Source organism: Sturnira hondurensis, unplaced genomic scaffold (assembly GCF_014824575.4).
Source record: "Sturnira hondurensis isolate 20B ecotype Veracruz unplaced genomic scaffold, ASM1482457v3 Scaffold0008380, whole genome shotgun sequence".
In the NCBI taxonomy this organism is placed as follows: Eukaryota; Metazoa; Chordata; class Mammalia; order Chiroptera; family Phyllostomidae; genus Sturnira; species Sturnira hondurensis.
This window is the reverse complement of record NW_028081011.1, coordinates 2,647,790-2,671,050: the sequence shown is the minus strand read 5'-3', so window position 1 is coordinate 2,671,050 and position 23,261 is coordinate 2,647,790. Positions and strand designations below refer to the sequence as shown.

Below are 23,261 nucleotides of genomic sequence, written 5' to 3'. Positions count from 1 at the left end.
TTTCCAGTCATGTGACATAAATAATTTCATTTAGAAATTAAGAAATTGGAGTTTACCTTTTGTATTTCCATGGTTCTATAGTATTTTCCAAAAGAAAAAATGTGTGTAAACACTGTAAGGTCCCTGTTCGGATCCCACACCCGTAAGGCCTTCTGGTTGCTCAGGGTTCACCCAGTATCTTGTTCTGCTGCTGAAGATAGGCCCCCGTCAGCAAAGGATTTCAACTCTGTTTCCATTTGTGCGTTTGTGTGAGTGTGTGAAAAGCACTGGTGGCGTGCTCAGTGTCTGCAAGTAGGTTTTCCCATCATTTATTATTCATTACTCCTCTGATCATCTCTGCAGGAGTAAAGTGGGTAAATATTAATAAACAGTATGTGCTGGTTATTCAGCTAAGATGAAGGTGTGTCTTTCCCATGTTGCTTAAGTAAGCTGGTTGCACACAAGTGATGAATAAACTTGAAGTAAGGCCTTCAGGTGGGAACCAAAGAAAACCGAGAGCAGGACTGGAGAGGGCTGTGCCTGCGGTCCGACCGGAAGTCTCCTCTGTCTCCTTGGCATAGTCGTCCTCGTTTTGTGACTTGCCTGCTGAGTCCAGCATCTCCTGTAGGACTGTGCGTGGGCTGTCCCTGCCCCTCTCGTGTTGGGTTGAGATGTTATTTTGAAGTCTCCCCAGCATCGTCTGAGATCTGTGATGTTGTCCTCTGGCGTACAAAGTAGGAATGTTTGTTACAGGAATCTGCATAAAGCATAACAGAGAGCTAAGACACAAATGTTAGCGTGTTGCCTTAGATCTTTCTAGTCTTTTTTGTTTGTAAATATTAACACATTTCAAAACAGTGAAGATTAGGCTGTACATATTGTTTGGTAGCATGGTTTTTCCCCAACCTTAGTATTTTGTATATATTTAAAAAGTATAAAGCTAACGATTGTCCAGTGCGTTTCCTGCTGCCACTTATTGTACTTATAAAACAACTCTCCTTTGGAGGAATGTGTGTGTTTGGCTGTGCAGCCGCAGGTGCAGCGTGCACCGGCCCTCGGGGCCGTGCGCAGACTGGGACGGCACCGCCGTGCGGCCGACCGCATGGCCAGCCGCATGTGGGGACCCCAGCGCTGAAAAGCCGCAGTTGTTCTATAACGCTTTCTTTAAAGAGTCATCTTACTTTTTAGAACTATCACCTGATCCCCATACTCTGTTTTCAAAAGAATGGTTTTGATATCAAAGGATACAACTTAAAGACAAGAGAAATTAAAAATTTGCCACAATTCCAATCATCTACCACTTAACACTGACACAGTTCTTGCCGTTCTCATCCAAACATGTATCTCTGTTCATTTATTTCTTACAATGTGGGGGTCATACTGTGAACTCATTTTGTAGTTTGTGGCCTCCTCTTCCTCCCACTTAGCCTGTACTCCCACTCCAGATACGGGTTCACGTGTGTTCTCAGAGGAGCCCCTGTTGTCCTGGACCAGGCCTACCTCATACATGCTTTCTGCTCACGGGGCTCTGGAGTGTCCTTCTGTAGGCAGTGATTTGACTGATGTCTTGCACCCCACTGAAAGGAGAGCCTGTCCGTTACCTGAGGGCCTGTAAGAGGTACCCCACAAATACTTGTTGAGTAATCCGTGCATGCATTATTCCATGGTATTAGCTACCCTTTGAAGATAATCTTTCGACCTAATAATACACCACTGTATTCCTTTACTAAATTTATTTAATAATTTAGTAAACAGTCATCTGCTACTGTTGGCACCTATGTCATTTTTTATTTTTCTCTCTTATAAACACGTGCTGAGTATTTTATGCACAGATTTCTGCCTACATCTCTGATCATCCTTATAGGTAGTTCCAAGAGGTGGAAGTACTAAACCGGAGGTTTGATCTGCAGTCCGATTTGAAGCAGCCTATTTGTCCGAGTGTTAGGAGGACCTAAGATCTGGAGCGAATTGCACAGCAGGTGTGGTGAAGTAGGAGGCACGTTCCCTGGTTTCTCTCAGAGAGTCCCAGGGCAAAAAGGCCCCTCTGGGGCGCGTGTCTGATCTAGCACATGAGTCCCCTTTGCAGCAGTTCCCGTGAGAGGTCAGCCTGCTGATGAGTCTGAAAAGAGCATCTGTTCGTTCACTCATTCAATCCACAAGTACTCACTGACCATCTACTGTGGACCAAGTACCATCAGTCGTCCCAGGAATGGCCTTTCAGTAGTCTATCAGGAGTCCAGCCTTGGTTCATCATTCACACTAGGATGTAAGGCCCCTGAGGGCAGGGGACGGAGGCTACCTCATCTTCTGCATGTAGTAAATACTCAAATGGTTTTGTAATAAATTATATGTATACTATGTCATTTCTCTCTTTGGACAAACTTAAAACTCATAGATGTGTATATAAAGAAACAAATCACGGCAGTATTTTCAAAGTTCTTAAATAAAACTAAAAGTTTAGATGTGAGCATTTATTCAGAAAGTGACCTGGAAGAATGTTTTAAAATCAGACCTAAAGGCAAATCAGATGCATTTAAATAATTAGTCACAGGGACCCGGGCTGCCTCCTTCCCTGCCCTGCCACGCCACCGAACCCTTGGCCACTGAGAGTCCTGTAGGAAGTCCTTGTGCCACCAAGCAGGGGCGATGGCAGCCCAAGCTCCGAGAACCCATGGTTCCAACCCCTTGGGCCCACAGGCTCCATGAGACGCGGCTGGGCAGGGCTGCCGTGCCCAGAGGCGGCTGCCGGGAGGCCCAGCCGCTTCACGGGACACTGGCTGTTCATCAGGGGACCAGCCAACAGCCTTGACGTCCTGACAACAGTTGGACACGGGTCTCTGCTCCCAGACCAGACCAGAAACCTTTAGAGCGGCCATGCCACTAACATTTTGGTCTCTTAAAAATGAGGACTCCAGAGAGCCTCTGTGTCTGTGCGTTTCTGCCAATACTGACAGTTACACTAAAACAGACTTCTAAAGCACAAGAATACACAGGCGCCTAATGACATCATCACATGGCACATGGCACCTGGAAAATTTCACTGTACCTCTGAGAAAATGAGAGTGGAAAAGACAAAACCACTGTATTCCCCAAGTTTTGACCTTGGGGACCCCTGGGCGGGTCTACAGGAGCCAGGGGTCCCAGACAGCACACTGAGGACCACGGGCTCAGGGACCTTTGCTAAGGTGCTGCCACATGCTCCTAGCTCTTCCTTTCCACCAGAGCCTCTGTCCTGGGCACCGTCCTCAGCCTTTATCACCGTAGGTCCAAGTTCCAGCATTACCAGTCTGATAATCCTGCCACTTTTCATCATCACATGAGTCATTCTATAAGAACACTACCATTCGCTTTTGCCCAGAAACTCGGGGGTCCTCTCCTCTGCGTTCCAGCATCCCGAGGCTTGGCCCTTGCTGCACACCACAGACAGGAACCCTCTGCCTGAGCCCTGCACACCCTCCCCTGTGCTCTCACCTTCCTCTGGCTACACAAACCCAGGCCTTCCCAGCCGCAGTTTTATTAGACACGGTGCTGGAGGCACATCCGTCAGCATTAGAGACTTTCTGCCAAGAAACAGAACATGTTTTAAATGGAGCAAAGAAATGTAAATGGGAAGAAATTATAGCATGAGTGAGTTTATCCCTTTCAAGATAATCTTATTTAATAACCAAAAAACTCACAAAGATATGCATTTTACCCAGCTACAAAGGCAGTGTGGCAGGTTATATATTGTAATTATATGTTTGGGGTTTCATTCCTTCTTTAAACTAGATTTCTATTATTTCAGAAAAGCAACCATTGTAGAAAAGGACTATTCATTTATTTCATTGCTGGGTGGCCTGTACACTGTAAAAATAGGTCAAGAACAGTAATCTAAATTGACTGCTGATAAATAATTAAAGCTAATGGAATTTTCTCAAATCTGTGAACTAAAATCTTTTGAGAAATTGCTGGGACATACTGTCTACTGTTGTATAGAAAGATATTCTTTATTTAACACTTCAGTTGAAAATCTCTCTTTTCTGTCACAAAGGACTGGAAGGAGTGTGTGTTCTATAAAAGGAACCAGAACCGAGGTGCCCCACCCGTGGGCGGCTGCACACGGCACCTCCAGGTGATGAGGCGGCCGGGGAGCAAGGGCTTCAGGGCCTGGGACGAAAAGAAGCCTCAGTTTTCACAGAGCAGTGTTTTCAAGTTGAGCTCTGCTATCTGTGCATCGTATGATATATCCTGTCTTATTTTTAACAACTCCATGCCCGGTCTGTGCTCTTGTGTACGTGATAAGGGAGAATTCTAGCTCTCTGAAATGAAATCCAGGGAAATAAGAACCAAGAGCAATCTTTCTCTTATAGATAATTGTGATTATCTTATCGGTGCCACCAGGACGTTATAAAAATCCACTTGACAAGTAGGCGTAAACTTATTTTTAGAAGAGATGACTTGTCAATAAGAAAGCATTTCGTTATATTATGTAGTCATTGAGACTAGCCTTAGATACGGTGCACTGTGTAGGTTTTTCTTTACTAATAAGTATAATTCTGTCATCAACAGGATATTTTAGAATTCTGAAGACATTAGAAAAATCAGTAGCTAGTTGCTTTTGAACAATTTGTCCTTGGTATTTTGGCTTTAAGTTGTAGAAAAGAGGTCATTTTCTCATTTCAATTTGATTGTCTTGGTTTAAAAAAAAATTACTAATTTGCTATTACTTTTAGAAAAGTTGTAGTTTTTTAACAGCAATACTTGTATCCAATGTATTTATTATGTTTTAACGTACTTCTAAACAGTGGGCTTCATTTCTGAAGTTAATTTTGTTTGCATTTTTCTTTAAGACAATACTCTATATAGAAATTTCTTTAAAAGGAAATTACTGCATTTTTGGACTATAAGATACATGCCCCCCCCCACCCCCCAGTTTGGGAGGAATAATGGTTGTTAATGCTGCTGTTCAGTTCTGTTTACATTTACATTGGTGAAATATTATTTATTTATATTATTAGGTATTTTAGCATATTTTTTGCTTCAAATTCTCCCCCCATCTTCCTCTAAAACCTAGGCATATCATGGTCCGAAAAATACGGTTATTCCATTCAGATTGCCCCAATCTGGTGTCTACATAATCTGGCATCTGAGTATCTGTATTTTTAAAGATCTTGAGAATCCTTTCTTTGGGGCAGCTCAGCTAGCTGAGTACAAGTAGGGAATATATTCAGTGGCTCTTATCAGAATCCCCTTTCTTCTCTAGAACTTTGTTCTAATATGGCCGAGGGCTTTCTGGTGGCTCCTTACACAATGCGAATCTTGAGAGTAAAATTTGGGCGTTAGAGACACTGACAAGGGCTTAGAACAACTAACAGGTGCTGGGTGTCTAGAGCGAGAGAGGGACACGAGACATGGCGTAGCCCAAGGAGCAAGGATCCCAGGCAGGAAGACGTTGCCTAGGATGTCACAGGAGTATGTAGAGTGGTGATTGGTCCAGAGAGAAAGAAGGAGGAGAAGGTTCGTGGAGAGATGAGTGGGCTTGTCAGACACATAGAAGGGCTGAAGGGGGAGAGCTGCGCTCCACTCACCAGGCCTCGTCAGAGGAGGGGAGAGGGGCTGGGAGAGAAGTCTCAGCCATTCACGTTCCCAGGGGCCAACCCAGGTCACTGCTGCTTTACTCTCCCACTCAACAAAATGCATTACAAAGCAAGTCAGTGGGAGGGGAATCACTTCAAATCTGCTCTCCTTCTTTTAAAGTAAATTATTCACCAATGAACTGTTACTAGTTGTATACCTAAAAACATTTTCAAGTTAGAATTTTCTTGCTCTGAAATGGGGAAAAGCGGGGGTTAGTAGTTTCATTTGGAGATAATCTTTTTAGCCCTGGGTGTAACATGTAACCTCCTCATGCACAAACATTTCCTAGGGTTTTCAATGCAAGCCATTTGTTTGTTTTTTGCCTGGCTCCTCTCAGGGGATAAACTGCATCCCCACCCTTTTACCTCCCAGACACAATGAAGAAAATGTGAACTGGGGCCAGGGGAGAGGGAGAGCTGAGGGTACCTGGGCCCAGGCAGCTCTAAAACAGGAGCTGAAGGGGCAAAGCCTCTGCAGCCAGTGCCTCGGGGCTGGGTTCCTACCAGTTCCTGCAGCCACGCCAGGGGCAGGGCATGGCAGCCCTGTGAGAGTGGTGGAGTGGAGCTTTTCAGAGGCGGCCTAGTCCTCCTCTTGAGGAGGCCATGTTGTCCCCAAAGAAGACAGGACCCCACACCTGGGCTGCCACCACAGAGGGTGAGGCACCGCCGAGAGCTGCAGTCACACGGCTGTGCATCATCACTGCAAGTATTGTTTCACAGGAGTGCACGTGAGCTGCTGTGGAGCAAAAGTGAAACTGTAAAATTCCGTAAAACATCCCGAAAAATCTGGATTACAAAATACTTCAAAGATAGAGACATTTTATGACCTAGAAGATGCCTTTGTGGTTCATAGCTCCTTTGGTTTACGAGTAATGTCTGGGTCAGTCATTCCCCTACATCTGTTTGTCCTTCCATACCTGAACGGCATGTCCTGGGTGCCATTCTTTCCTGGACACCCCCACACCTTGGTGGCCACCAGCTCTGAATCCATCGTACGAGAGAGACGCCATGGGGCGTTTTGAGTACCAGGCCCCAAGGTGGGAACAGAGTCTTCCAGAGACCACATAAGTGCCCACCCAGAGTGGGCCGAAAGCCAAAGGTTCACACCATGTGAGTCCATGGACTGTGTATTTTGGGATGTCTCCTGCTTGCACCTCACAGGTACACCTGAGCACTGCGTGGCAACTTTGTGTTTTTGTTTCTCTCTTCCTTTTAAATCAAAACAGTTTTCTCCCACACCCGTCATTACATAGAAAATTCCTGAATAGCATTCTTTTCAATATTTTAATCTAAAAACTGAGTTGTGAATCAGTGGTTTGTAGGATAATGAAAATTCATTTCACACACAAGCATCTCTCTATAAACATTGCTTATTGTTTGCACTGCACTCAAGGGGGAGGAGGTTGAAATGCAGTCTTCTGACTTTACCAACAGACCTCCAGTATTAATCATCTCAGAGATACCACTTCTGCGCGTTAAGGTATTTGTTCCTTTTTGCTCAATAAATGGGACAAGGTGGAAGCAAATTTAAAATAGTGTTGAAAACCCTGTCACTGAATTGTGTGTAACCAAGTTATTAAGTTTTGTAACTGTGTTATATCCCTAATTACAATTCACACTGGTGTGGTTTTGAGTGGCCTGGACCCTACTTTCTTCAGCTTGAGGCTGCACATGGCGGCCGGGGCGGCTGCAGCAACGGGGCCGTCTAGACGGCACTGGGACTCTGCTCTCACGGGGTAGGGAGTTGGGCTTTTTCCTCTCTGCAGGGAGGTGCACTGGCCCCGGGGTCGGCAGTGAGCGCCCTGGGTTTAGTGTCCCCCGTGTAACAGTCGCAGGCAGGGGAACTGGATGAGAAGTTTCTCAAGCTGCCAAAAATAAAATTGGAACGGGTAACTTTTTTATCAGTTTGTGTGTGTGTGTAGGGGTGTGTCTGCATGAATATTTAGTGCTTTTTTCCTCTTCATCTGTCTTCCAAGATGTGTGTGTGTGAGCAGGGCCACACATCCAGCTGTAATATCTAGAAGGTTATTTTAGCAGGTCTGTCATGAGACGGGAAAATGCCCAAAGAAATGACTTGTGAAGTATTAATATATCGTGTGGTGGTGACGGCAGGGACAGCAGAGGTGCGTTTATTTACAGTCATTATCAGAGGTGTGGTTCTCCTGCCTTCCTAGGCGCTGTCATCGGAAGTACCTTTGTCACCTTCTACACTTCTCAAAGCTGATGTTCTCGGGTAACTGGAACTGTGCCAGTCGGCAGGGATGAACCTAGTTAGATAAGAGTTACTATTTTGTGGGCTGAGCTCCAGGGCACCGGAGACTTGTGCCTGCACCCAGGCACCCCCCCACTCCTGCTGTCCCTAATCCGTCCCCCACAGTGGTCTCAAATGCCTTGGCCCCACCACCTTCACCTTCTGTGACCCCATCCAGCTTTGCCATTTCCCCTCTGAGTTGGGGCCTGTTGTAAGTCTTTTGATTGATGTGTGTCAGGCTTCCCACCACCCCCCAAGTTGCTGTCCGAGTGGCCCCTGTATGTCATCCCTACACCAAAACCTGGTCAAAGTAATTGATTTCTTTACCGAGTCTTCTGACCTTGGAAGAATGTCCTTCCCTTTCCGAGCCTAAGGTGTCCTTATCTATGAAATGTTGGCTGTTGTGAAAAGCCAATGAATCCAGTACACCTGAGGCCCCTGCGGCCGCTCACCGAGTGGTAACTACAGCAGCCCCCCCGCCCCCTTGTCCACAGTTTTATTCACTGAGGTTGCAGTTCACTGCAGTCACCCTTGGTCTGGAAGTATTAAATGGAAAATTTCAGAAATAAACAGTTCATAAATTTTAAATTGCTCACTTTTCTGAGTATTGTGATGCAGTCTCATGCCATCCTACTCTGTGCTGCCTGAGACATGGATCGTCCCTTTGTCCAGCACCCCCACCCCGCATACACCACCCACCCCTCAGTCACTCACTTAGCAGCTGTTCCGGTTACCAGATCAGCGTCTTGGTATCACAGTGCTGATTTTCAAATAACCCTTATTTTACTTAAAAATGGCCCCAGAGCACAAGAGTAATGATGCTGGCCATTCAGATATGCCAAACAGAAGCTGTAAGGTGCTTCCTTTTAAGCGAAAAGCTATGTATGTATAGGAAAAAAAAAAACATAGTGTGTATAAGGACTCAGAACTATAACAGTTCCAGGCATCCACTAGGGGTCTGGAATGTAGCCCCCACGGATGAGGTGAGTGGCTGCACTGTTAACTTCTGCCAGAGACACTGCCGCATGGCGCTCTCCGACCCTCGCTGCCTTCCCTCTCCTGGTGCTGACTACAGCCTCTTCCTCGGAACTCCCTCCACCTCAGCCCCTCACGGGCTGGTTTCCAGCCTCAGTGCTACTCAGGGTGTTCTCAGTGCCACCCAAACTCCCCGCTACGAAATCCAGTCGTTTTTTCCGGCCTCTGCGTCAGCATTTAATAAAGCCCCCTTTCCTTCTTGAAACTGCCTCCTCTTAACCTTCCGCTTTCCCAGCTCTCCTCCTACTTCTCTTGGTTCTTGTCCCTTCCCCTCCCCGTCTGACCATCCGAGGGGGGGGCTTCCCGGAGAACCCTTACTTGAGGAGGCCTCTCTCAGTCCCCAGTGACCGCAAATACAGTGACTGTGTGACCAAGCACACCTGGGTGAGTCGGGACAGGTGACATGTGGTCAGTCCAAAGAGAGATGTGCTGAAGTATAAAATACACACCAGATGTCAAAGACCTAATAACCAGAAAAAGAAGGTAAAGTGTCTTGTTAATAATTTTTCTCTGGATTATATGGTGAGTGATAATATCATAGATATATTGGGTTAAATGAAATTAAAATTAATTTCATCTGTTTCTTTTTGCTTTTTGAATATAGCTATAGAAAATTTTAAGCTTACATAGATGGTTGGCGTTCATCTTTGCTGGGCAGCGCTGGCTTGGGATAGGAGCCAGGCTTTAGGCGGGCTCACTTGCCCAGTTACTGATACTCTTTGAGAGATTGTTTATTCTTCATTTATTTACTCATGCATCCATTCCATGTCTTTTTTTTCTTTTGTATTATATTTTACTAATTGTTATTACAGTTGTCCCAATTTTTCCCTCTTTGCCCCCCTTCACCCAACCCCCCCCCAACCCCCCCAGTCCTTCAGGCGGTCCCCACACCACTGTTCGTGTCCATGGATCATGCATGTAAGTTCTTTGGCTACTCCATTTCCTACGCTGTACTGTATATCCCATGGCCATTCTCTAACTACCTGTTTCTACTTCTTAATCCCTCATGTCCTCACCCATTTACCCATACCCCGCTCCCACCAGGTAACCATCAAAACGCTCTATGTATCCACGATTCTGTCTCTGTTCTTCTCATTTGCTTAGTTTGTTTTTTAGATTCAGTTGTTAACAGGTATGTATCTGTGGCCATTTTATGGTAGGTAACTACTCTCTTGCTGCTTTTAAAATTTCCTCTTTATTTTTAACCTTTAGCATTTTGATTACGATGTGTGTTGGAATGTGCTTCTTTGCATCCCTCTTGTTTGGACCTCTCTGTGCTCCCTGGACTTGCATGTCTATTTCCTTCACCAAATTAGGAAAGTTTTCTTTCATTATTTTTTCAAATAGATTTCCAATTTCTTGCTCTTCCCCTTCTCCTTCTGGCACCACTGTGATGCAAATGTTGGACCTCTTGAAGTCGTCCCAGAGGCTGTTTATACTATCCTTACTTTTTTGGGGATTCTTTTTTCTTCTTCTTGTTCTGATTGATTGTGTTTTGGTTCCTTACATTCCATATCATTGATTTGGTTCTCAGCTTTGCACTGTACTATTGTTTCTCTGTAAATTGTTCTTTATTCTAATTAGTGTATCATTCATTTGTAACTTAATCTTTTTTATGCTGTTTAGGTCCTTGCTAAATTCCTTGAGCATCCCTGTAACCAGGGTTTTGAACTCTGCACCTGATAGATTGTTTATCTCCATTTTATTTCATTCTTTTTCTGGAGTTTTGATCTGTTCTTTCATTTGGGCCCTGTTCCTTTGTCTCCTCATTTTGGCTGCCTCCCTGTGTTTGTTTCTGTGTGTTAGGTAGAGCTGCTATGATTTCATAACTCGTTAGTGTGGCCTAATGTAGTGCGTGTCCTGTAGGGTCCAGTGGCACAGCCTCCCCTGTCACCCAAGCTGGGTACTCGGAGTGCACCCTTCCTGCGGAGCAAGTACATCCCCCTCTTGTAGTTGAGCCTAGTTTGATTTTGGCAGGTCAGTGGGAGGCATGTATCCCGGCCAGTCAGCTGCAAGGGCTGGCTGTGACCACTGACCACCAGTTTCCTCTCTCCATGGAGAGTCAGCTGTGCAGAGGCAGTATGGTGGCGCTCCTAATGTGGTCTGTAGCTGTCCACTGGGTGTGAAGGCCCTGGGTTTCCTGGGTGATGCAGGGCAAGGTCAACCTCCACCTGTGTGTTGCCCAGGGCCACCGTACCTGAGCTATAGAGCAATCTGAGACGGCTGCTACTTGTGCTGGGCGTGGAGATTCTCGGGTGAAGCCAAGCTCTGAGTCTAGGCTGGCTGCTTCTAGTGCCAGGCCTGGGGCCACTTAACAAGGGATACAGGTGCTGGGGGCTCACCAAACTCACTGGAAGCTGGCTGTTGCTTGTTTGAGAGGATTTAGGAAGTTGTAAAGCCTGAGCCAAGACCAGCCATTCATATGGAAAAGCCACTGTTGACAACTAAGTTGGGTGGGTAGGAGACTCAGGGAATCTCCAGAGTTGGGTAAAGAGTGTTCATCAGTTTGATGGAGTCTCAGATATAGCACCTGCCTGCCGGCCCTGTGGCTCTGAGTGGGGAGGGCTCAGCAAAGGCTAATGGCCTCTGCCTACCTCTCTGTCTGGAAGAATCCTGCCCCCCAGCTCTCACCTTGATGCCTGACACTTCAGTTCCTCCCCATATTCCACTGGTGCCTTTCGAGCTGCTATCCTGGTGCTGGAGCTCAGAGGTAGTGAGTCTGGGTGAGTTAGTATGTGGGTTCTTTAAGAGGAACTGCTTTGGACTCTAGCAGTTTCTTCCCCCAACTCAATCCTTGCTGGTTTTTGCAGCCAGAAATTGTGAGGACTTATTTTCCTGGCACTGGCATCTTGGGCTGTGGGCCTGGTGTGGGTCTGGGGCTCCTCGCTCCTGAGATACCCCTCCCAAATTCTTATCTGCCACATATGGGTGAGGGACAAGCCTGTTTTGTGTCTCACCTCTCCTACCAGTCTGGATAGATGTGGTTTCTTTAATTCTGTAGTTGTCATACTTCAACTCGATTTCTGCTGGATCTGAGTAATGGTTATTCTATCATTTAGTTGTGATTTTGATGTGGTTATGTGAGGAGACAAGCTATGTTTACTTAAATCTCCATCTTGACCGGAAGTCTCCATGTCTTTTGGTTCTCTCTGTGCACAAGAAGGGAGGAGACAGAAACTAACACTCCCAGAAATGTGTCCCAAGGCCATCCTCACTCTCAACAGCAATTCCCTGTTGATGCTTAAGTCAGTCTTGAGCATCAAGTAAGGATAGTATAAGCAGCCTCTAGGACAACTTGAAGAGGTCCAACATTTGCATCATAGGGGTGCCAGAAGAGCAAGAGAAAGAGCATTTCTGCTGACCAGTCAGTCCATGGGCCACAGAGGACACCTTGTGCCCCAAGCCAGTACCCACACCTGCAGCCTCCCTGTTGTACAGTATGGGAGTGGGCCACTATGAGGTAGGATCAGCCCCTCCAGTAAAAGAGAACATTAGACCTGGCATGAGATGTGACCAGCTTCCATTGCTCACCTTTCTGAAGTTTTGAGGCCTCTTGTGCCTAGGTTTCCTCAGCAAAATATCACCTAGCCCTGCACTGGATGCTGGAAAAGGGGGCGGAGGGACTAACACCCATTCCATGCCCTCAAGCAGCCCCCAGCCTGGAGGGAAGAGGATGTACTCCTGACTGCATACAGCTGCCTTTATAGACTCTGTGAGAAACAGGAAGGAAATCCCGTGACATTGGGCCTGTCTGCGTCCAGTTGTGCATTATCCCACCCAGACCTGCTGGAAGCCTTAGGGGACCCTCTCGAGAGCCACCAGGTGCTACCAGCTGTCAGATACAGCAAGGCAGGCCTGCAGCCCACCCACAGGGCTCCCAAACTCTCTTTGCTTGCTGTGGGACTCAGCTATAGCTCCCTGAGAAGGGAAGGGCTATCCTCAAAGCCCAGGGGTTATCATTCTCACCAACAGGTGGAAGGCAAACGTCACATTGAGATAATTGTCCTTGAACTGTTCACATCTTATTTTTAAAAATTAGATTAGTACAGGGTTGTGACCTTCTGAGAGGTAGATTCGCTTCTTGACTGTGCAAGCCAAGCTTGCATGCCATGGACATTCTGTTGGAACCAGCTCCATGGAAGTGCGTTAGCTCTTTACCCACTTGGATCCGCACCTTGACACCACACTGCTTAGTGAGAACACTGGAGAATATAGCCACACCTCCTTAACGAATTGTCTTCATCAAAGTCAGCAATTTTAGAAAACAACAAACTCTATCATCCTGTGTTTGCAGTGTGACCAACTCAGTGTGACCATCCTGCCTGTTTGTCCTTCCCCGGGAGAGCCAGCAGGAGGGAAGGGTAGCCAACCCACCCAGCCCAGAGTCCCGAGGGCTCTTTCTGTCCTCACCCTCCCCTCCGCAGAGTCCAGGCCATGTCATGTCCTCCACCCTGGTGTATATTGAAATCACTCATGTTTAGACTTCTTGCCTCAATACCTGTAATTGCCAGGTTTCTGACAAAGAAGCGTGGCTTATTCCTTGTGATTAAAGCATAGGCTGTACCACTGACCCTGCCTGGGATCAAGCTGTGATCTCTTTTCCATGATTCTTCTCCCTTTTTATCTTCTTCTCCCTTGCTTCCCTTTAGGTGTGTATCATGTCCTCTGTCTTTCTGAAAAGTACATCGGGCTAAATCAAAATATGTGTTTGTTTCCGGTTGTTGCTGTAACAAACTGGTGTGGACTTGGTGGCTTAAATCAACAAATATTTATCATCCGACCATGTTGGAGGTCAGAGTCCAAAATGGGTTTTACTGAGCTGAAATGAAGTGTTGGCAGAGTTGCTTTAGAAACTCCAGGGGAAAATCATTTCCTTGCCTGCTCCAGCTTCCCGGGGCCACCGTGGGCCTCAGCCCCAGCCCCTGCATCGTTCCCACCTCTGCTTCTACCTCACATCTTCTCCCACCCCCAGCCTCCCTGATAGAAGGACCTGGATCCGCTTAGATAATCCAGGAGAAGCTTCCCAGCTCTATCCCTGACTTAATCACATCTGCGATATTCTTTTTACCATGTGACCTGCTAGAGTCTCGGGTTCTGAGAATCAGGATGTGGGCATCTTTTGGGGGTCATTATTGTGCCATATTTATTTAAGAGGAGACTGGTAAAAAGTGGTTTTGTTTGTCATTGAATTTGGTACAAAAATGTGAAAATGATCCAAAGGAGGAACAGAAAGTATTGTCCTCTGACTTCTCCGAGGAGATGACGGGTGCTGCTGGCCGGGGATAAACTTCTCATCAATGGCATCAAACATGGGTCCAAAACAGGCATCTCTCCTCGGAGCCGTGCGCTCCGCAGTGACACCGGGGTGCAGGTCCATGGCCCACATTCACTTCAGACACAAGCCAAACCTTCATTGTCGTCTTCTATTTTATTGTAGTAAATTATTTCCAACTGACTTTAGCAAAGACTTTAGTCCATAGTCCTTTAGTCCACATTCGAAATGAGGAAGAGTATATATGACCAGAATTCAGTAGAAATAAATCTAGTGGTATCCTCACGTTCACAGAAACTATGGGCTCCAATTGGCATCGTGTTGTGTGAATCGAGGAACAAGACAGGAGAGGGGCTGGGATTGGTTTCTGTAATAATTATCACTGAGTTCAAAGCTGTTTTTGGCAGGCCTTAACAAATGTTTCCTTCTCTTTCCTTCTCAAATGGTTGTGTCCTGACCCACTCCTCTCGCTCCAGGATTTGCGCAAGCAGGTAGCGCCGCTGCTGAAGAGCTTCCAAGGGGAGGTAAGCGTTTATTTTATGTCCTGAGCCCCTTCCTACTTAGTTCATTGCACTTTCTTTTTATTCTCATTGAGTAAATGCCATTAACAGAAGGTGCTTACCCAGAGGGAGACTAACCAGCTACACGGACCCAACCCTGTGCTGATTTTGCACTTCCCGTGGCCGCTGGGTGGGCGGAGCTTGTTTAGACCGCAGCCAGTGAGAGCCCCTGAGCCTCCGTGGGCTCACTGGCCCCTGCTCACCTGGGGCCACCTCCTCCAGGGGGCCTCATGTGCCATGCTTTCAGGTGCAGCTGTTGGGGGAAGAGAAATTTCATTTGACTGAAATTTGAAAAAAGAACAACAGGCGGAAGTCTTAAGGAGTAAGTTTAGACTCAGTATCAGGAAAAGTTTTCTAACACACCCTTCCAGAGAAGGACAGGGTGGGCTGGTGGGCGGGCTGCCCCTTGCCTGGGATGTGTGCCGTGGCCACCATAGAGTTACATCCATGAGGAGGACAGGTGGTGGAGGTGGGTGACACCCCAGCTCCTTCTCAGCCTTTTGTGCAGAGACTTGGTGGATCTTACAAATCCAGAAATTTGGTTACTGTTTGGTGTGGAGTAACTCACTTGGCCCTTAGCTTCTCCTGTTGCAATGATGAAAATAGTAACAATGGTGAAGAAAGGAAGCAGGACTATTTTAAAGTCCTTTAAAGACCCGGGTTGGTAGAACCATAGAGATTCACGGAGAACAGGGGCAAGGACAGGAGTCAAAGAGGCAAGATGGCCTGTTCGGGAGTGGCATGGGCTGCGGGGTGCCTCCTGGGACACATCGGGAGTGGGGAGTGGGAATCCTGGGCCCAGAGCGCCACAGTATGAGGCGAGGGCCACCGTTTGGCAAATTCTTTAGCATGCGGGCCGCAGCAGGGGGTGAGGGGAGGAATGACGTTAGTCAGGAGGATGGCCAGAGAGGAGATTCCAGGACGGTGAGGGGCTCGTGCAGGAAGCTGAAGCAGCAGTGGTTGCTGGTGATGGGGAAGGGGTTAGAACAGCGCAGCGGCGCTCTTCTCCGTGTGCATGACGCCCTGTGTACAGAGCCCCCTGGACTGAGCTCTGTGGAGCACAGAGGGTATCGTTGTCCCAGGTCTGGGAAGGATGTGGATTGCCTTTTCCTCAGAAGTACATCTCCCAACCCTCATTCTATGGAGTGGAACTGTCACCTTACACCTGCCCACATTTGATTTGATCTCTTTCTTTCACCTGTTCAGCAACTTTCTGTGAGGCCCACTGGCTTAGTGTTTCTCTACCTAAATAGCTCAGTGTGCTATTTTTATTGTTTGCTTGTTTTTCTTTCTTTTTGAAAAATTTCAAGTCTATATAAAAGTAAAAAGACTACTATGATGAACACCTGTACACCCTGTGGCCAGACTCACCACTCGGTAATGTTTTGCCACATTGGCTCTCACCCTGGTGTTAAACATCAGAAAGTAAGTAGCAAGTAGCTCGACACTATGCCCCTAAACATACATGTGATCTCCTAAAATTAAGGACACTCCCGAACATTTTCACAGCAACTCCAAGTATTACACCTGGGAAAATGAACATTAATCCCATGATATATAATATTCAGCACCTACATCAAATTTCTCCAGTTATCCCCAAACTGTGTCTTATAACTGCCTTGCCCCCACCCAGGTTCAATCAGGTTCATGCATTGCATTTGTGGGATATATATATATATATATATATCCATCCCCTCTCGCCTTTGTTATTGTTTTATTACATTGAGTTTTATATGGGTTTTTTTTGAAGATTTTATTTAGTTAGTCTTAGAGAAAAGAAAGAGAGGTAGAGAAACAACAGTGTGTGGTTGCATCTCACGAGCCCCCCCACTGGGGACCTGGCCTGCAACCCAGGCATGTGCCCTGACTGGAAATTGAACCTGTGACCCTTCGGGTCACAGGCTGGCACTCATTCCACTAAGCCACACCAGCCAGGGCTGTGTGGTTTTTGTTTTGTTTTGTTTTAGAGTCTAAATTATTTTAAATATTGTCTCACATTCTGGGTAGGTAATAGGTTTGATTCTGGATACATGAAATTTGAAATGCCTGAGAAGCGGCTAGGCTTCCTATTTTGCCCATTTTTTAAAAGGCTATTCATAAAATAAATATTTTACATGCCATTAATTAATATTTACCAAGTCTTTGCTAATTTCTATGTTTAATAAATAATTTCTGCTTACTAATAAGCTGATTTTAGTAGAAGGGACTGAGTCTTCCCTGTTTCTAAAGAACGCACTTCATGGCAGAAGGCAGCTACAGACAGACTGCCCACACGCAGGGCTGGTTTTCTGCTGAGGAGGGTCTGTAGGTGGCGAGTCTCCATGCTCTGATGGGCAAGATCCATTCAGCTTGTTTTTCTAGAACACCAGCTTCTCTAATCAGACGTTTGTCTTGTAACCTTCCTTAGTGTTTACTGAACGCAATTTTATTTATCAGATACATATTTTTAAGTTCATCCCAAGGTGCTTGAGTTCCCCTTGGGAAAATGTGTGGTATTAGTGAAAACGTGTTCTTTGCCACAGAATTTGTATAGGTTACTTGTCTATTTGTGATCCCCAAAAGGAAAAAAATAAATAAATGAATGGGTTTCAGACAGCTAGATATTTCCGTAGGCCTTTGGCATCCCTGCAGTAACGTGCATTTCTCGTATGTTTTAGTGTCATGGGGAGCATTAACGTTGCTGGGTGCCACTTCACCCCTCAGTGTCTTCTTGTGGTTTTCAGGGTAAATCCAGACACCTTCCTTCCTGTGGTTTAGGAGACCTACGGGATTCAACTGCTTTCCTTTGTCGACTTCTCTCACTGCTTACCACCAGACACTGGACACGTAGCCATTCTGCATGTCTTCTAGGCCCTTGTGCGTCCGGTGTGCTCACCAACCTCCCAGCCTTTGCACGGGCCAACCTCTTCCTCAGACACTCCTTCCTCCTCTCATTTCAACAGGCTCACTTCTGCTTGGTGTCACTTCCTCAGGAAAGATCTTCCCTGAGCCCCAGGGATAGGCCAGGTCCCTGTACCATGTGGTGCTCCCATTGCACCCCTCACTGCTTGTAGCATATTTGTCATCATGCCTGAGAGCTGCCTGTGACTTTATTTCTGTTCCCCATGAGTCTGTAAGTGTGTGAAGGCAACCTCTGTCCTGTCTTGTGGGCCATGTGTATTCCCAGTGCCTGGCATAGCAGCTGGAACTAAAGTGTTTGGAGAAATAGAAATAGAAATAGTTATTGAGTACATGCTTGAGCAGTGAGGTTCCTCTGGAGGCAGTTTTTAAAACATTTGCCTCTATCCTTTCTCCAGGGTATGTTGCTATTAATAAGGTGGCAAGGACCCCAAAATATTTGCTTAGGAAATACCTTAGAAAAAATAGTAAATGACTGTATTTGTTGTCCTTGACTGAAAAGTTTGGAATACTATAATTGTAACAGTTACTCGTAATTGTTATAGCAAAGTCATCAAATTTAACTCCCACTGAAATTAGATTTCCGGCATATTTATTTCTCCATCTGAGCTTGTGTGCTGCACAAGCCCAGCCAACTGATCAGTGGGAGCAGGGACATAACCTAAATGGTCAATCCAGTTTGAGGCATATTTTAGTTCAGTGAAATGACACTCCCACTCTCTAGAAAAATGTTAAATCTTTCCAATGATCTCACTATCCCCTTGCCTCTATCCCTGAGGAGGATCATAGGATAGCAGGTTGAGGGATAAGGAGTTGGCTTAGGCCCCACTCCTCTTGCTAGGGAAGCTGGCTGCCTAAACCAGGTGTCCTCCAGGAGGAAAATCCTCTGAAATAGCTGAGGCGCTTGTATCAGAGGGGAAATAAAGTCTGAAAATTTGTGAGCTTAGCATCCAGTTTAAATAGTTGTGAAAGTACAACAGAAAAACCTCAACAAAACTAGGAAGATGTAACCAATCAAAATAATTAATACTAAAAATATATGAGGATAAAAATGAATGAGAAAGAAAACAAAGACCTGAGAAACAACCTAAAAGTTGGTTCATTGCAAAGATTACTGCAATATACAAACTGCCTTCCTAATAAAGAAAAAAATAATTAGGAATGATTATGGGGATAACTTTGCAGATGTAGCAAATAAAAAGATAAGAGGGGAATATTATAATCAACTTTATGCCAATTTAAAAACGTAGACAAAATGAAGCCCTGGCTGTTGTAGCTCAGTGGATTGAGCACAGGCCTGTGAAACAGACGATCGTGGTTCAATTCCCAGTCAGGGCATGTGCCTGGGTTGCAGGCCTGTTCCCAGCAGGGGACTCATGAGAGACAACCATACACTGATATTTCTCTCCCTTTCTCCTTACCTTCCCCTCTAAAAATAAATAAATAAGATCTTTAAAAAAAACAAGCGTAGACAAAACAGATTTCTAGAATACATAACATATCAGAGCTGATTAAAGAAGAGGTAGAAAGCCTGAATAGCCTTACAGCTGTTACAGAAATATTTCTACAAGGTCTAGATATTTTTATGGGGAGCTCTGTCAGTCATTCATGAAATAGTTTTGATCTTTTGCAAACTCCTTCAGAAAATAGAAAAAGAGAACAATTTCGAACTCATTTTATGGGGCTAATTTAACCTTGATGTCAAAATCAGATAAGAACAGTAAAAGAAAGGAATATTAAAGATTTTATTTATTTATTTTTAGAGAGAGGGGAAGGAGAAACAGAGGCAGAGAAACATCAATGTGTGGTTGTCTCTCACATGCCCCCTACTGGGGACCTGTCTGGCAACCCAGGTGTGTGCCCTGACTGGGAATTGAACCTGTGACCCTTTGGTTCACAGGCCAGCACTCAGTCCACTGAGCCACATCAGCCAGGGTATAAAAAGGAATATTGAAGTAGTCTAATTTATAAATAGATATGCAGAGGTCCTTTAAAAGGTATTAGTAAATTAAATCCATCAAGCTCTGTGTATCCCAAGAATGCTTTTTGGTTTAATATTAGAAATATGTATTGTCATTAACAGATTAAAGAAGAAAATATTATCTCAATAGTTATAGGAAAAGAATTTTATAAAACTCAATATTCCTTCATGATTTAAAAAATTACCAGCAAATTAGGACTAGAAGGGAACTTCTTTAAGCTAGGTAAAGGCATTTATCAAAAACTTACATTAAGCCCTGGCTGGTGTAGCTCAGTGGATTGACTGTGGGCCTGCGAACCAAAGGATCGTGGTTCAATTCCCAGTCAGGGCACAGGCCTGGGTTGCAGGCCAGTTCCCAGCAGGGGACTAACGAGAGGCAACCATACATTGATGTTTCTCTCCTTCTCTCCTTCCCTTCCTCTCTAAAGATAAATAAATAAAATCTTTAAAAAATATAAAAAAACTTACATTAATCATCATACTCAGTGATGTTGAAAACATTCCCTTTAAAATCAGAAACAAGACAAGAATGCCTACTAATGCTGCTTTTTATTTAACATTGTAGTTAGTATGGAAGACAAAAAAAGAAATAGAATATAAGTATTGTAACAGAAGCAATAAAACTCATTTTTCAAGTAAGCCTGTTATTTAACAAGGTTACTAGATACAAAATCAATGTACAAAAGTAAATATATATGTCTACATCAAGAGCAAACTGAAGAAGGGTACCACTGGAAACAGCAACAAGAAAACAAAGGATGCCTAGGTATAATGATAGCACTGCATAGAAACTCTTTTGGAAAAAAGAGTAACATTTGCATTGAAGGATATTAAAGATTCACATAGAGAGCGGTAAGGCAGTCAAGGATAGAATTTCCCACTACTATTAAAGATATCAGTTTCCCCAAATTGATTATGTAGTGAGCCGTTGTAGGTCCAGTGAAAATTCCAACAGGATTTTTCATGAAACTTGAAAAGCTGATTCCAGAATTTATATGAGGCTGATAATGGAGGATTGGACCTACCAGATTATCAAAGCTACAGTAATTGGCACCAGGACAGATAAATATACCCATGGAACATAATAAAAAATCAGAACTGACTTGCGCACACATAGAAGCCAAACACATTGCAAAGAGAGCAGATTGGTGAGCAAAGGGTGGACTTTTCAATAAATGGTCCTCTGACAATTGGTTATCCTTATGGAATTATATGAAACTAGTTCCCTACCCAAACCATATGCAAACATAAAGTACAGGTAAAGACTTAAGGCAAAACCTTAAACCCTTTAGAAGAAAATAGAGAATATGATGACTTTGGGTAAGATAGGATTTCTTAAACAGGAAACCACAAAGGAAGAACTCGTTATGTTCAACTACATTAAAATTTAAAAGTAAAAGCTTTTTTATAAATTTTCCCATGGAAAGGCATCCTAGAGAAAATGAAAAGATAATCCCACTGCTGGTTCAGTTTTACCTTTGGGTGAACTAGTAGAAGGATCTACTTTCTCTAGACATTTTATATTACCTGTTGGAGACCTGTCATAACAGAGATCCTGACCTATCTGAATCTTTTTCGTAATAAAGATTCAAATCCCTCTGATGTGCATGGTGCTCCCTAGGGCCATACTGTAAGCAGATCATCTTTTGGGTGACCTTGGCTTCAAGCCACAAACCAGGAGGAGACAGTTGCCACATACATAGCTGACAGAGGGTTAGTATTTTAAAAATATTTTTAAAAACATTTACGTATTAATAAGAAAAAGACAAAACATCTCAACAGGAAAAGGGGCAAAAGCCATGAATGGCATTCTCACAAGAGACCAACAGAATGGTTAGTATCTATGTAAAGATATGCTCAGCCCTCACAGTCACGGAGATGTGAATTAAAGTCCCCTCAGTGCCACCTTCTCATGCCCACCAGGTTGTCCTAGATTCCAGTGTCATTGTAGGAGTGTAAATTTGTGTGACCTTTTGAAAACCTATCTGGTGTCAGGCACTAAAGCTAAAGAAGAAGGTCTACCTTCCTCTTCAGAGCAGTTTTGCCCCTAAGTATATACCCTAAATAAACGGAAACATGGGCCCCCGCAAAAAAGTTGAGGAACGTTTGAAGGTAGTAAGCAAGCAGAAACAGCCCACTCCGTCTGCACTAGGAAGGGTAAGTAAAGGGTGGTATAGTCCCGCATGGAACACAGCAAGCATATCAGGGGAAGGCGGATGGGGTGCCAAACTGCAATACTGAGCTGAGTTTGTTTGGGGATGCAGATACTTAGTATAAAATAGAACCATAAGGAAAAGATTCAACGGGAAGTTCAGAATAGCAGTTATCATAGGCACAAAGGAGGTTTCTAATGCCCTGGCAATATCCCTACTCACAGGTGTTTCTTTTGTTATTTTTATAAGTATGAACTATTTTCAAAAAGAAGTATTCATGCTTACAAGGGAGGAGCTACATAATTCTGTTTTTGCATGTCAGAAAGTAAACATTACCTTCTCCCTTGTCCTTGCATTTCATCTGTGACAAATTTTCATCTCCAGGCAAAATGGATGCTTCCAGTGAGGCCATGCACTCGGGCAGGCTGAGGGGGACAGCGTATGTGTAATAGTGTTCAAAACTATTGGACACTTAGCAAGTCCAAGCGCCGTGCCAGCACTGGAAGGCAGTGCTGCTTCGACCTCCCTGCCACCAGGTCTGCAGAGCCGTGACCGTCTTCTTCGTTGGCTTTTACTGTGAGGGGAAGCGCCCCTTCCTCAAGCCCCTGGCTCTTCCTTATGGGTGCCGGGGCCCACCTTCTGCTTTCTCCAGTAGCTTCAGTCTCCACCTGTTACTGGATTCTTCTCTTCAGCATTTCTATAAGTGCTAATATGTTCCATCTTGAGAGAGAGAGACGGAGAAAGACACTAATCCTTCTTTATTACCCAGCCCTCTTAGGCAGGCTTCTCCAAAGAGCTGTCTCCATCCTGTGTGTGTTCTTCACCCCACCCTGGTCTATGTCCGCTCCGCTTTCCCTTGACCCTTTTGGTACCGCCCCCAACCCCCCCCCCACACACACACACACACCTCAGCGACATTGGCACACCTGTCTATCCTTCTTGTGATAGGTTCTCTTCTCTTGACAGCCTATGACATTTTGCCTTCTGCCTTCTGTTTGGCTATTGATTTTTAATTTCTTTGGGCAGTTCCTTCTTTACCTTCTGACCTCTGAATCACTGCATTTTAGCTCTATAATCTCTTGGTATTTCTGTGCTGCGAATTCAGATTTTTCCCAGCCTTCCCTGTTGTGTTCCAGGGTCATCTAAGACTGCCTGTTTATTGCCTTTTAGGTATTCCAGGGGAAACAACTCATAATCCATAACCGCCCCCCCTTCAACCTTTACATTGCTGAAGTGTCCTTCCCCTCCATCATTTTCCTCCTCAGGAATAACTCCCCAATCCACCTAGTTGCCTCAGCTAGAAATCTGGCCCTCCCTCCTCTCTGTACACCCACATCTCCTTCATACTTTCTCTGAAGTGTACTCAGATCTTTTAGATTCTTTCCACCCCTCCCACCCACACTTGTCCAAAGCCACCATGTGTCACTGAGGCCACTGCAGTGGTTCCCTAACTGCACTTTGTTCCAGCTCTTATCCACCCCTACCTTCCCTCCATGTATCAGCCAGGACCAGGTCAT

The 23,261-nt window shown here is 45.0% G+C and overlaps 1 protein-coding gene across 7 annotated transcripts in view; it reads left to right on the top strand.

The window, feature by feature from the left end:
• Positions 1-23,261, top strand: part of CUX1 (cut like homeobox 1) — a 364,975-nt gene that overhangs the window by 149,048 nt on the left and 192,666 nt on the right. For all 7 annotated transcript variants that reach the window (XM_037054847.1, XM_037054846.1, XM_037054842.1 and 4 more), the window contains exon 3: positions 14,629-14,676. In XM_037054847.1, coding sequence (XP_036910742.1) covers positions 14,629-14,676 — 48 coding nt within the window. The remainder of the gene's footprint in view (positions 1-14,628; positions 14,677-23,261) is intronic.